Source organism: Trichoderma harzianum (genome assembly GCF_003025095.1).
Source record: "Trichoderma harzianum CBS 226.95 unplaced genomic scaffold M431scaffold_6, whole genome shotgun sequence".
NCBI lineage: Eukaryota > Fungi > Ascomycota > Sordariomycetes > Hypocreales > Hypocreaceae > Trichoderma > Trichoderma harzianum.
Window position 1 is genome coordinate 1059323 of NW_020209254.1, and position 14644 is coordinate 1073966.

At 52.7% G+C, this 14644-nt stretch overlaps 5 protein-coding genes across 5 annotated transcripts; 4 read left to right on the plus strand and 1 right to left on the minus strand.

Moving 5' to 3' along the window:
- Positions 1 to 259: 259 nt before the first annotated feature.
- On the plus strand, positions 260 to 1129 carry M431DRAFT_508215 (hypothetical protein). The gene has a single exon (XM_024919082.1). It carries the CDS (start codon positions 300 to 302, stop codon positions 960 to 962), a length of 663 nt encoding a protein of 220 aa, XP_024774475.1. The 5' UTR covers positions 260 to 299; the 3' UTR covers positions 963 to 1129.
- A 557-nt stretch (positions 1130 to 1686) lies between these two features.
- On the plus strand, positions 1687 to 2507 carry M431DRAFT_85218 (hypothetical protein; the record flags this gene model as incomplete). The annotated part of the gene is made up of 2 exons (XM_024923529.1): positions 1687 to 1924; positions 2014 to 2507. 2 exons carry the CDS (start codon positions 1687 to 1689, stop codon positions 2505 to 2507), a joined length of 732 nt encoding a protein of 243 aa, XP_024774476.1.
- Positions 2508 to 2700: 193 nt separating this feature from the next.
- On the minus strand, positions 2701 to 2976 carry M431DRAFT_85287 (hypothetical protein; the record flags this gene model as incomplete). Its single annotated transcript, XM_024923535.1, has 2 exons — positions 2701 to 2748; positions 2827 to 2976. Coding segments are annotated over 2 exons (198 nt in total), but the record flags the coding sequence as incomplete, so codon positions are not given.
- A 1203-nt stretch (positions 2977 to 4179) lies between these two features.
- M431DRAFT_85540 (hypothetical protein) lies at positions 4180 to 4605 on the plus strand (the record flags this gene model as incomplete). The annotated part of the gene is made up of 1 exon (XM_024923566.1): positions 4180 to 4605. One exon carries the CDS (start codon positions 4180 to 4182, stop codon positions 4603 to 4605), a length of 426 nt encoding a protein of 141 aa, XP_024774478.1.
- A 3601-nt stretch (positions 4606 to 8206) lies between these two features.
- M431DRAFT_482001 (hypothetical protein) lies at positions 8207 to 13348 on the plus strand (the record flags this gene model as incomplete). Its single annotated transcript, XM_024915999.1, has 2 exons — positions 8207 to 13232; positions 13296 to 13348. 2 exons carry the CDS (start codon positions 8207 to 8209, stop codon positions 13346 to 13348), a joined length of 5079 nt encoding a protein of 1692 aa, XP_024774479.1.
- Positions 13349 to 14644: the final 1296 nt, after the last annotated feature.

A 14644-nucleotide genomic window follows, 5' to 3' on the forward strand; every position in this document is an offset into this window, starting at 1 on the left:
CACCAGCCTTCTCGAATGATCCAAAACATTTAGTTGCGAGCAACTTCGATGAGATATACATATGGCGCATAGACTCTGGCCAACTCATACACAAATACGAACTCCACATGAAATCTGACGCGAAAATGGGGAATGTAATTACTTCAATTTCCCCGAATTCAACACACGTATCAGCATTCTGGGATTCTGAACGACTGCAGGCGCGAATTTGGCACTTACACACGGGTAAGACCGTCATGATTAGACCTACTCAGGCCTTCCATGCGCGCCAAACTCCGTTTCCAAGTCTGTTAGGTAAAATGAAAACATGTTTTTCTTCGGATTCAGCCATTTTGGTCTCTGTTACGGAATCCATGGTCCAAATCTTTGGCGTTACTACGGGCGCCTGTTTGCAGGAATTTGCCCTAGAGGGCAATGAGCATCTACGACTACTGTCGTTTGATCCGACCAATGGCCGAATTCTCACTACTAAATCTGTCTTCTATAAAACTGCCTCATGGGAACAGTGGCAGACGTCTCCACGACTTGGCTACTCCTACGACCATCGTGTGGACAATGCCTTGGTTAACAGTGGCATATGGATTCTATTGGACGGGAAAAAGAGCTGCTATGTGCCAAGTAACTTTAGGCCCGGCTTAATAACCTGGCCTGGCAACACTACCAATGTGGCCATGACTGATTCTCTATTGGCAATTCTGAACGAATTGAGAGATGTGGTTATCATCAAGTTTCCCACTCGGCGTGAGGTACGACAACAAGTAACTGGGACTTTTGACGTTGCCCTAACGCTTCGAGGTATCGCTGGTAATGTCGATGGCTCTTATTCGGTTGCTCACACCCTATCAACGAGTAATTCTGACTTGAGCAACGCTAAAAGAAAGAGAAGAGAATCTGATGAACCTGACGTTGGGAGTCAAGCGAAGACTTTAGGGGGCCGGAGAAGTTTTTGGTCAGTGATTTAGTCACTGCTTTTGGCCCGATAATGATTTTCCAGGGAAGAAGTGCTTGAGCCATGACTAAGGGGGAAAGGAACAATGCGATATTTAGTAACGTTGGAGTAGGGGGTTGCAAGAGCGAAAAGGATAAGGATTCTTCCAAAGAATACTGTTCTACGTAGCGAGTAGATGCAAGCAATTGACAATGTGATATTAAATGTAATGGACTGACTGTATGAGTATATGCCAGTATGAATCTCACGATCAGAAGCCGCGTTCCCCAGATTCGGCGATTGGTGCTGGCCCCACTTTGGAGCTGTGCCTCGGCTTGGTTGGAGTTACTGTGATAGGACAATGCTCTACCAAGGTTCTAGGTAGCCAAGTAAGCCGAGATGCTTTCAACAACTTTCACGATTCCTCTGAACTCTTCATTTCGTCTTCAGCCGGATTGGCATTGACTGTCTGTGACTTTTTTCTGTTTACTAATCGCCAAATTACTTCTTATATCCACGACTGAATCATCTTCTGGACCATTCATCTGCCATCTCATCCGCCAAACAATCCACAGCCAGCGCAAAGCATCAAACCACATCAAACACTCAAGATGGCCTCATCATCATCGTCATCCGGGGCAGGATCCCCCCTCGCCGCTTACTCCGCCTACAAGTTCTTCACCGTCACCTCCCCCAAGCCCTTCGTGGCGCACGTGCAGATCCAGCGCCCGGACAAGCTCAACGCCTTCTCCGAGGCCATGTGGCTCGAGTTTGGGCGCGTCTTCCAGCAGCTGAGCGCCGATGCCGACGTGCGCGCCGTCGTGCTGAGCGGAGCGGGCGACAAGGCTTTCACGGCTGGCCTGGATGTGCAGTCGGCGTCGCAGGACTCGACGCTCATGTCGGACCAGAAGGATCCGGCGAGGAAGGCCAAGGGCATGAGGGCGCAGATTGAGGAGTTCCAGGCCTCCATCGGGGCCATGGAGAAGTGCGAGAAGCGTAAGTTTTTTTAATGTCTTGTTTTGTTTGGAAAAGAGCTTGTTATTTGAATCTATCTGGAAAGTATTATCTAACATGTGATTCTACAGCCGTCATTGCCGCCATGCACGGCATCGCCCTTGGCCTCGCCATCGACATTTCCTGCACCGCCGATATCCGCATTTGCGCCTCCAACACCCGCTTTGCCGTCAAGGAGGTCGACATCGGCCTCGCTGCTGACATCGGCACGCTTGCTCGTCTCCCCAAGATCGTGGGATCCACGTCCTGGGTCAAGGATGTGTGCCTGACGGCCCGCGATTTTTCTGCACAGGAAGCTCTCGCAGTGGGTTTCGTGAGCCAAGTGCACGAAGGCAAGGAGAAGACGGTGCAGGTGGCCATTGACCTTGCGGCCAATATCGCAGAGAAGAGCCCCGTGGCAGTGCAGGGCACCAAGGAGCTGTTGAACCACGCGAGAGATCACAGCACTGTGGACACTCTGCGGTATACGCAACTGTGGAATTCGGTGGCGTTACAGGGAGCGGATTTCCCCGCGGCGATATTGAGTGTGTTGAAGAAGCAGAAGCCGACGTTTGCCAAGTTGTAAGGTGTTCGGCCGACTGAGGATGGGAACGTTGTTTGGATATTAAAGTAGTGGCGGTATGTACAATGGCTAGAATAGACCGCCTGGTAATGCACGAATTTTGTCTAGTGAAACAAACAGTTTATATCGGTAAATCGGCGATCTAGTATGGATAAGTGATGCTCGTGAGGTTTGTCGGTACTCGGTAAAGCGTGGGTTACTCGGAACCGGACTCGTCGACGGGAGGAAGATTCTCCTTGAGGCGCTGTGAAAGGTAACATGTGAGCTGAAGCAAACAAGCCTGAAGGTAAGGAAATAGGTGCCGAGAGATGTTTTAACGTACGTCTTCGAGCTTCTGTTTGAGAAGGTGAACCATATTTTCCTTGACGACGACACGCTCCTCGTCCAGGTCTTCGATGATAAAGTCGTGGTTAACGCTGTCGATGTTGACGATGATGGACTTGATGGAAGGATCACACTCGATCAGGACGCCTAGGCGCACGTTAGTGATGAACGGAGAGTGTTGTGAAGAGAACGAGAGAGGGCGTAAGGGTACCTCTGATGGCACGAGGCATGATGGGCAATTGGTGGTGATTTGGTCGACGGTACGGAGTATTGATGGATGATTTGCGGATGTGAACTGATGCAAGGTTGCGCTAAAGTGATGATGTCCAGTGGCGGATTTGAAGACCTGCCTCAGGTTCGACTTATGCCAAAGGCCTTCAAGTTGAGCTACAGGGCTCCAGTCTGCGGCTTTAGCGTCCGGCAGGCGGGCGGGTGGACCTCAACTTTGACGGTTCCGGGCCAGCGCCTCCGGTGTCACTGAGGAGTGGAGAGAAGTCGAACTCGATATAACAGTAGGTAGAGATCTATTTAATCTATACCGATATATAAAAAGGTGTGTCGTTATTGAACAAAGTATGATAAAATCTGCCGCCAAACAGAAACAATCATTTGTCTTCGACGCCCGTAATCGTATTCCAAATCACATCACAGCTAGTCCACGGCGCCACCCCCCTCGGTATCACTCTGCCGTCCACGCTCCCCGCACTTTGGCCTGGAACCAAGCAATATAATCTTCATCCCAGACACCAACCATTCGATCTATGTACTAATAAAGAGGGGGCCCAAAACTGCTCCAAAACTGACAAAACAGACACGTAATGCCACTAGTTTTGTCTCTATCTGCTCCCGGCAGGCACACCACCACGGATAACTGGGGCCGTGGAAAGCCACTCCCTCCCAGTCTTTCTGCGACGATCTGCTCATGGCATTTTACCATTTGTGCCTCCACGGCCGGGCCACGGATGGATTGGGAGCTCCGGGGATGCTGAAAGCGGGTTGGGGGCGAGTGACGTCTGCGAAAGAGGTTGCCCCGAGTACATGTAGTTTTATTCATAAGGTTCCGTCACTTCTAGGGCGAGCGGGATTGTGTTTTGCTTCTACTTTTTGCGACGCTCTCTCTCTCTCTTACATGCTTTGCTGTGCCTGTTGTCTTTGCGCACCATTACATCCATCGTTTGGATAAGCCTCGTTTTTGTCTGTCTTGTTTAAGTCTCACAGTAGAGTTTGCGACTCTACATTCTTGAGCTATATCCTATACGAAGCCATTTAAACAGCCCCCCAAGCTTGAGGCCGAACATCGACGCAAGGCGCATTTACGCGTACATGTACTGACGAGCCCATCACCACCATCATGAGTACGGACCAGCCAACATCGACGCGGCCCTTGACTTATGTTATCATCCCTCTCCTCGCCATATTCGTCGTCTGCTCAGCATTCTTGTTTTTTCACATACGACGTCGCCGTCGCCGTCTCGTCCCCGCTGACGGCTGGGCTCGCGGGCGATGGGTCACACGGGATGGGACCATCATGTTCATCCCACGGCACTACAGACGGAATCCATGGGGCGGGTTTCACTCTTCAGAAGGCCTCAACGAGCTGGGAGAAGCGCCGCCTCCGTACAAGTTCAAGGTCATCACGACAGAAGAAAGCGAAGCTGCAGCGGGAGCTGGAAGGCCAACGGAGCTGAGAGACTTGGAGGAGGGGAGGAGGCCGCCGGAGTATATCGCGGAGCCACCGCCGGCGGTCACGACTGAGTCGAGGAGGACGGTAGTGTAAGGGAGGCTTTTGGGGGTGGTCATAGCTGATGTAAATTGGAAGTTGTCTCTCTATGGACTTGAGGCGTGTATGGTGTGAATCTTGAATTTTGGGTTGATTTTATGTTTCATGGCAAGCAGATGCGTTTCGGAGTACTTGGATAGTATGCCGGATATCAATGTTTAGCAATTATTTCCTTATGACTGATGAATTATATCTGTGGATCTTCCCGACTCTTTTAGCCCTTTCAAGTATTAGCGAGAGACTCAAAGATGTCTTTCGGAAAGAATTCCCGGCGAGTGGTCTGATCAGGATTCAGTTTCTCCTCATCCGAGACATGGACCCCTTGGCTATAATAATGGAGCTGGCAAGACAGGTTATCTAACAACACCCCCAACGACTACACAAAGTTTAAGCGTTGAAGTAGGGCTAATATCGCTATATCTCTCCAGTATCATATATCACTTTAGATTCGAGTCACGGGATAGTAGAAAGTCATCTTGGGTGGACGAACAACTTATCTGATCCCTGAGAGTACCTGCTTTGTTCAACACTACTAGGTATGCATCTCATAACTACATGTATAACGGTCATTCGTTTAGAAAGTTAGAATGAATTATTTTGTCTCTCGAATGGTATTGCCTCAGGTCGCTCTAGTTGATGCTTCACAAGCTTCGTGTCGGAGGAACTCGTACAGAATATCTGCTCGTTGCCGAAGGCGATAGTGGATGAGACACACAAACGAGCCTAGCCGGTGTCACGGGTTAATGCACCTATCCATATGACCACCGTTTTTTTCTTTATCATTCCTGTATTCTTGTGCTCGCACAGTGGTACGCATGTGCCGTTTAGCCAAGGACGGCATGTGCGAGTAGTCACACGTCCCTGGCGTGCGCGGGAGGATGATGAAAAAAGAAAAGACTAATGTGTTGTAAGAAGCCATGTTTGCTGGGGAAAACCATGCATCCAGCTAGCATTGAGACCGGATACATATCGACTACGTTGGGGGCCATCTGTGTGTGTTAGACGGCGTTATGGGCCACAAAAGGCTCCCTGTTATCCTATCAAATAAATTCAAGTCCACACCAGAGGTATAACATAGTCACGGCAGTTCCGTAGCAAGTGAATGAAAGCGCGCTCGGCAGTGAGCATGAGCCATAGACGTTAAGAAGTTGGCCCGAGGCTCAGCCCTATCCATCTACTTAAAACAGATGAGAAGTGACAGGGCCCGGCAGTGTCTACATGGATACGCGCGCAATCGGTAACGAAAGACGAACTGACGATGCACGAAGATGGAGTTGATGTTTCGAAGCACGATCGAGCGGGTGCGAGTCCAGATTTCCGTGCGTGTACCTGTAAGCTAATAAGCGCTGCGGCATGAAGCATTGAGCCCATGCATATCACCTGCTGTAGGTACAGGAAATTCCCACTCCAGCCCTTCCATGAGGATTTTCTGGTTCCTGTCCCTTGTCAGTTCAAAGTGCGGTTTGGTTACCCTGCCAGCGTCAACGAGAGACGAGACGGCTGGGCCGATGCTCTGGTCAATCAGCCGCCTGGGATCATTGTTTTGGGCGGGTCTGGAGCTCGTCAATGATATCAAGCGGTGGAAAGATAAGCGGGACTGCAAAATGGCCCAGTAAGACAAAATGATTCCTATCTAGTACAGTACCTGGCAAGGAAGATGCATCTCTGCTGAGGTTGGATTTCTGTTTGCTTCATCATCTTGCAAGATCTAGGAGATATTGGTACGGAGTACATGTAGTCATTCAGATTTACTTTGATGAAATTTGATTGATATATCTTTCCACGGAGTAAACAACCAACTTAATCCATTAGTAACTTTGCAGAGCTTCCACTCTGGCAGTCCCGCTTATTTTTGTCTTTTCCATGTTCCATGTGCCAGGGGGTGGATGCGGTGCGGCTTGGGGAAGAAGAGATGGCTGGCCAAGCCCGGAGTACAGCTGCAGTACCTGAGAGGGACATCCGCGTGCCTTGACGTGCAAGCACTAGAGCATGCAGATGAGGGAATAAGCTGGAGCTGAGGCCCGAGAAACAGGCGCGGGCATCAATCACAGCAATCGGCATCAGATGTTGGGCGTCAACGGACATGACACAGACGAGGCGGGTGTGTGCGTGCGTTGTTCTGTCTCGGTAGACCGTTCAAGCATCCATGGATGGACTTTCAAGGTTACCTGGGCCGCCGTCAGCTCCGATTCGAGCTCTGAGCTCCCCTTTTCCCACGCTGACTGGCTGTGTGGTAGCGCAGGCTCGTGCAAATGACGGCGCTGTGCCACCAGCCTCTTCCTTTTTTTCTTTCTTTCTTCCACTCTTTTTTCGTCCCCAGCGTTTGATTTCTATTACTGCGCCACCCGCCTATCAGACGCAAGGGGTTCCGGACTGGCAGACAGAGAGTGGAAACAACTTGAACCTGACAAGAAGGGGACGAAGAAATCGAGTGGCTGGTGGATGGTGCAAATCTCATCCACTGTTCAGCTGTTAGCTTACCACATAGACTTGTAACCGTGCATGTACCGTTGAGGTACCCTGCTCGTGCCACGCCAGAGAGCCCTGTGCTAGAAGGTCTCTCCAGGCCCTCTAGGCCCTGCTGGGACAAGTTTAGTGCTCAGCTAGCACCCGTCCAGCGGCACCACCAGCGGCACCACCCTCCCCCCTGCCGGCCCAAGCGCCATTGGACCAGACACGCATCGGCGCCAACTCATCAAGCAGAGGCCCCAGCCCGCTTCGGGACAATAACAAGGCCTCAACCATCTCTCTCCTCTTCCTTCGCCCGCATCGCATTTGCCCTGCGCCCCCTCGTCTCTCTCTCGCAAAAAAAAGAAGGGGGGTCAAAGAGAACAAGACAAGACCTTCTTTTGGGAGCCTCACCAGGCCAGACCTGCCCGGACCGCGCCAGACACAGACGCTGCCTCTCGCTCCCCCACATCTTCGCATCCAAGCGCATTTGCATCCATCTCCATCTCCATCTCACCGACAGCCATCCACAGAGCCCAATCCCTCAGCTGTACATACTGGACTCGACACCCGCCGCATTGCCTGTACATTACCCGTTCAGTACCTACAGCTCACAGCCTGGCCCTGCAGCAACTCCCCTGACTCTGCAGCGTTCTTCTGGCTGTCCTGTCTGTCGTTTGTGAGCGACAGCCTCTTTACCGCTCTGGGCCCTCTTCCTTTTCGGTGCCTGAGCCTGAGCTTCGCCACCTGGTACAACTAACTGCCCTGCCCTCCCCAATTCCGCTTTCTCCTCTTTGGTTCCTGTGAGTTTGTTTCCTCCAACCCCCCCTGTGTCGGGTCCATCTTGAGTGGTCGAGTGGGAGATTCGACTTTGCCTTCTCTTCATCATCTCGTCGTTCCCTTTGTCTGACTGACGTCGCTCTCAAGGCGCCCTACCTTACCCATTCTTCGCTGTAGCGTTGGGCCTTGTTCCGGATGTCTGCATAAAATTTATCTGTTTTAATCTCTTACTTGACCTTGAATATTCCCTCTCTTCTTCTACTACCAGTCGCCAGCAGTCGGCCCTTGGGAGACTCTCGCCTGCTTCATCTACGCCACTGGTCGCGCAACGAGTAGAGGGCAAGGGTACCGATTTGCCCCCGTACCCAAGATGAGCACCGTTAGTAGGAAGAGCCTTCCATTGCCTGCGCCGACCGAGACCGACGAGACGACCACTCCCACGGAGCTGACCGCCGACATCTCCAAGCTTGGCGATGAGAAATCGGGCTACTCGCTACAAGATGATGGCCCTACAGGCACCATCAGCAGTCGCGGCTACCGAAGCCATCAGCGCTCTCAGACATCTGTGCTGATTGAGTATTTCGAAGGCAGCAGAACCGGGAGCTCGACCAGCCGCAAGCCCAGCGTACGAGTGCGGCTCACCCCCTCCTCCTCCAAAAGGGGCAAAAGGGATCATAGCATCAAAGTGACGGAGACGAAAACTTCCCGCAAAACTTCGCTGACTCGACGCATCCCTCTGGAAGATGGGATCCCGTCGCGTGAGCTTGAGGTACCTGGGGTCGACGCCGACGGTCATAGCGTGACGTCGTATGCATCGGCCACTGAAGAGTCTACCGTCTCACGGAATCCCATCGACATAGAGATCACACAGGAAAAACAGCAGCCGCAGCGACGCCGCCGCCCTGCCAGTCCTCTTATTCCGACTAGCGAGAGAGAATCTTACCCCCCCGCCAATGGATCGGAGATTTCTGCCATCGCCACAGACAGCTTCTTGGATGGCTCCGGACCTGGAGGGGATCTAGGCTCGGGTGAGCACCTGGACGAAACTTTGGATGATACCCGGGCTACCAAAACTCGTTCCAAAGATCGTTCTTCCAAATCTTCATCGGATAAACCCAAGGACAAGGAGCGAAAGCGACGATCAAAGAGTCGGAGCATTAGCGAGCTTCCAACCGAGGAGACATACACCTCCTCCCGGCGTCGCTCCAGTCGAAGTCGCCACTCGGAGTCACACGTACCTCAAATTCCTGCCGCCGATTCAAGTGTCCTGTCGTCAAACCTGGCCCCAAGCCATCGCTCCATGGACACCCGCTCCATGCGCTCCGGAGCATCGAAATCTTCAATCAACAACCCCAAGCTACTAGAAACCGTCGAAGATGCCATTCGGAGATTAATTTTGCCAGAATTGAGTGCCCTCAAGCGAGAGCAGAGCAAACGGGAAGGCCGAGAACGACGCGCCTCCTTTACTTCCACAGGCACTTCTGCCTCAAGAGAGGACATCACAGTAGACCGCAGGCGGTCTGCAAGTCAGAGACCCGAGTCGATAAGAGACAAGGACGCCCTCAAGGAGAATTCTAAGCCCAAAGAAAGACGGAATCGTGAGGCTCGTCACGACTACGACGACTTGCACAGCCCCAGCCTGGATTCCATTGAGGCAGATTACCGTCTCCACGATGACGGCAACACGCCAAAGAGAAGTGGTAACCTGGCCAAGGCTGCGCTCGCTGGCGCCACTGGCGCGGCAGCAGCTAAAGCATTGTCCAGCGGAACAGATGATCATTCAGAGGCTGGCGAGAAGAGGCATCGCGAGAGACGCAGAAGGAGAACAGAGTCTAGAGCGAGAAGCCAAAGCCTAGGCCGTGAACGATATGCGGAAGAATATGACGATGAGGAAGAGCCGCCGCCCGCGCCGCCAATGCCGCTCATGAGCGAGATTAACCCGTCGGAGATGACACGAACTTCAATCTTGTCTGCCGAATCCGATGGACCAATGTCAGCCACTGAAGAAATTGCTCCTTTGGGAAGCCAGCAACGGGAGATGGCCTCGCCGTCGTCCACGCCAACCCCTTCCAGAACACCCACAAACGTTGACCAAGCACTTGGCAGGAGCCACGCCAATGTATCGCACGGCGACTTGACTGCTCTACCACGTGGTAAGAAGGAGTATAACCAGTCCATTGAATATGAGACGGACGAGTTTGGCAACAAGATCCCCGTCCACTATGACAATTACGACGGCAGCCCTCGTGATGTTGACCAAGGCGAATACCCAGATGACGGATACGAAGATGCCTACTACAATACACAGGATGTTCCCCCTCCTCTGAAATACGTCCCATATCAGGCTGGCGCGCGTGGCCTAAGCCCGATCCCCAGCGTGTCTGGTTTCACAGAGGTTGATGGGGAGACGCCGAATAGGAACTCCAGAGGCGAAAACTATTCGTCCATCAAGTCTCGTGGCTCATTGCAGTCGCTTGAGTCTGTCCCGAGTAACTTGAGGAGCAGGGAATTTGATCTTGCGTCATCGGCAGCCGGTGGGAATACTATCTACTCGGAAGATTCCCAGCTCGGACAGACGGCTGCAGGAAAGCCTGTCCGCGGCATTGCTGCCAACCCTAACATCATTCACCCCGTCATTGCGGCCGAGTCTGCCGTGGCCTCATTGATTGGTGAGTCGATGCTTGATCAATCCGTCTTGACAGGTGTATACAGCGGGGCTGGAGACTCCAACCTCTCTTACGATGAGCGATCCAAGCTCCAGAGCAGCCGTGATGTGAGCCCAGACAAATATTCTGGCATGAACCGCCAAGAGTACGACGATGACCGACAGGCGACTCCTGGCCAATCGCATGACTACATGGAGTATGAGCTTGATGAGAATGGACGCAAGGTGCCTCGCACCAAGTACCGCCAATCCCCTACCTCATCCGAGGCTGCCATCACCGCGGGTGCCGTTGGTGCTGCCGCCGCCGCTCTTAAGGCGGCCCAGGAGAGAAAACAAGCCACCGTTGAGGATGCTGCCGAGGGCGACTTTGAGCCGGCCGGAGTGTTCCGCAACAAGTCGTTCAAGGAGCGCGCGATGGAGGGCTGGAAGCCGCGAAACACCCCCACTCATAGCCTGGACAGGCTTGACTACGAAGCCGCTCCCCCAATGGAAGCTAGCAGTGTTCCTGATCAAGATCATCCTATCCCTGAGGTTGGCTACATTGATGATGATTTACAGACCAACCCGTCAATCCTGCAAGATGAGATTGCCCCTGGTATGTGGTCTGGCAAGGCCACTCCTACAGAATATGGACAGGTTATTCCCAAATCCCAGTCTGATGAGGAAATGCGAGATGCTCATCTTGACGATGCTGCCCGCCTTAGTAGGGAGCCAAGCCAGGAGGACGAGTGGCGGAGAACATCAGCTGAGCGGAAGCGCGATACTCTGCTCACGAACCCGTACGAAGATGCCAGCCCGGTTGCGAACCCGGCGCTCAACGACCACCTGCTTGGCTCTCGTGGTCTCGGTTTTAGCACTGGCAGCCCGGGTTTCAAGTACGACGAGGGATACATGTCCAACGGCCCCAACCGAACGCCAGATGTCGAGCCCAAGGGCAAGGCAATCCAAATGGCTGGCCCGTCAAACTACATGGCTGGTGGAGATCCCTTCTACGGATCTCAGGATAACAACCGCGCTCTCAGTGGCATGTCTCAAGGCATGGCCTCGCCATTCTATGATGCCTCTACGGGCGGCGGCATCGAGCGTATCGAAAACAAGGACATTGTTGCCTTGATGCAACACCTCATGGTTCGTGATGCACAGCGAAGTGCCCGCGACACGGAGATTGTCGCGCTGCTCATGAACGCTGCGATTGAGATGCGCAACTCGTTCCGCGATCTGAAGGAGCTGGTTCAGGACACTGGAGACGATGTCATCTTTGCTAATTCCGAAAACACTGATAAGCTTCAGAAGGCCATCAACGGGCCTCGACCTTACCCCGGCCCCCGTTCTGTGCAGAGCGGCTCCATCGGTGGCACCACCATGGACGACGTCACTGTCAAGAAGAAGGCTCTGTGGAAACGAGCCCTCCAAGGCCTCAGCGCCAAGGGCACCAACGATCTCACTCGCATTGAGGACATGCTGATGCAGCTCCTCGGAGAGGTGGACGTTCTCAAGACACAGACGGCGCAGCCCATCTCCGCCAGGGTCTCTACCAGCGGAGCGGGACAGTCTTTTGACAATCTCCAGCCAGAGGGACAGTATGAGCACGACAAAGGCTATGAGCCCGAAGGCAACTCAACCACGAGCCATGGCAGCCAATCGCAGGGGCAGCGCAAGTTCTCAGATCATCGCATCGACACCGTACCCGAACACGAGGATGAGTACGAGTATGATCACCCTACTCCGACAGCAGAGCGAACTCAAATCATCCCTCCGATGAGCCCCATGGACCGTGAGGTGCATCGTGCCGGATCGCTCCCAACAGATGGTGCGGCACCAGTCTCTGACCAGGGGTATGACCAGCCGCACAGCGCTGATAACACGCCTCGTAGCGACAAGGGAAGGAAAGGCAAGTCGGGAAGCAAGAGCTGGTTCCCCAAGATCTCCCGCTGGTCTGGAACGACGGCATCTACCGTGAGCAAGGCGCTGCGCGGAAACCCCAAGAAGGATGGCGAGGATGATGTGCTGCAGTCCCGATCAGGGTCCAGCATGGCTTCGCGCGATGATCTCTACCCTCTCGACACGTATGGCGATGACAGACTCCACTCCGGGTATCTACCTGAGGGAGGACGCCTTGCTCCGCCCCACGAGATTCACGAATCGTCAGCACCCATTGTGCCGACCTTTGCTACGCCAGAGGATCCCAAATACAAGGCTCACCGCAACTCGCTCAACTTGATGCACCCTCAGCCCAGAACAGGACAGACGGAGCGCTTCCGAACCGCCCTGGAGCATTCTGCTCAAGACTTTGATGCCCCAGCGACGCCTCGGTCCGCTGACTGGGCAGGCTCTATGAACAGCCTTAACCGCCTCAATGGCACCGCTGCCGGGCGCTACGGCAACGAGGGCGGAGATTACTGGCCTGCCGCTCCTCCTCAGCAGCAAAACACTGGTCCGGCTCGGCCACCCAAGGAGCCCATCAACTCATCTCAGCAGACGCCGCCCAGATCTACGCGAGTCTCGAACCTGCAAAAGGGCAGCCCCATGGGCCCTCAGAGCTACGAAAGTGGCTACGCAAGCGGCACCGGCACACACTCCAGCCAATACAATAGCATGAGCCCCAAGCCGGAGAACAAGAACTTGAACGCTGCCCTTGGCGTGCCATCACGCAGGCCTAGTGGCCCCAGAGCGATGACACCCAAGAATCCAGATGACGACGCAGCCCGAGAGGACAGGCGGAGAAAGAGAGGTACGTTGTGACGAAGCTATGGCACTCATTACTTTTCAGCCTACTGACTTGTTTGACCTGTAGACACATTCGGCAGCATGACAAGCCAGAACACCCAAGAAACGGATACGTTTTAGGTGAAGTCGTGCCGTTGTTTTGGTCCTCGGCCTGTTGCTTCACAATTCGATGATACAAACGAAAGAAAAGGGGGATGAGCATTGAATTTTTTTGGTTTTCTTTTTTTCTTTTTCTCTCTTCCACCCCTTTTGCGTTTGGCTCTCTGTATGTGCCACACTACACAATACCCGTAAAAATGATCATTTCCGTTTTACCCGAAAAGGACAAGAAACAAATAGAAAATGACTCGAAAAACAGCAAAGGGGGGAAAGGGTGTGGACGAAGGGGAGGGTTTACCTTGCCTAGCCCAAAAGACAACTCACCACACGCTACTGCGAGTGGAAAAGCAAGGAGAGGTTGGAGAGGGCTAGACATGCAAGGCAACTTGGGGGGAATACTACATAATGTTATGGAATCGCTTCGGTGATAGGAAGGATATATGGGACACGAAGGACGCAATGGATTTCGAGGGTTTTTTGTTTGCTTTGCGAGAGACTATATCTGCGCGTGAGCTGTGTTTTGGCCAGCTCCGTTTGTTGTTGTTTGCTTTATCCCCCCCAAGCCACCCCCATGAGTTTTTGTATTTTTGATTCTTCATTCTTGACGACGACATGACATGAACATTTTGATTCTTAGAGCGAAGCGAGGGGCATTATTCTGCGCTGGTCTTGATCTGGATGATGCATAGCTGGCATTTGAAGATACGGACGATGGAGATGGAGGAAGCTTTTCTCGGCCTTTTGTTCTGTGTGAATGGCGAGTTTTAGCTGGGCGTAGTTTAGTGCGTTTGTTTGGTGATGTGAATGAAGCACGATTGGCATGGAGGGATTTCTATGCTTGACTTGATCTTGATGTGTGTGAATGTGTGAATTTGTATGTGTGTCTGAGTTTAAGTGGTGCTTGATATGAAATTACGACACGTTGTGAGACTGTCAGCATGTTGTCTCAGTTCTAGCGTTATGCAAGGAGTATTAGACGATGCTGCTTTCTCTTCTCTTCTCCTAGCTTCTCATTTCTCCTCTACTTTTTTCTTTCCAAAATAGAGGCTAATTAATGCGCCTTGTTGACCGTTCTTTCGTTTCGTGTATTACTGTCCTCTCTCTGTCTCACGCCCGCCTTACGTGAAACCTCTTAGCCCGCTAAATAATAGAGTACGAGTAGTAGTCGGAAAACTGACTGACTGTATCGTCGGGATCGTGTATGACAGGCTTACCAGAGATTTTCCCCACCTTGTCTCTCTCTCTTCCCCCACGGGATGATTCAGGCTAGTTTTATTCGTTGTCTTATTCTTTGACTGCGGAAGCCGTTCCGGATTT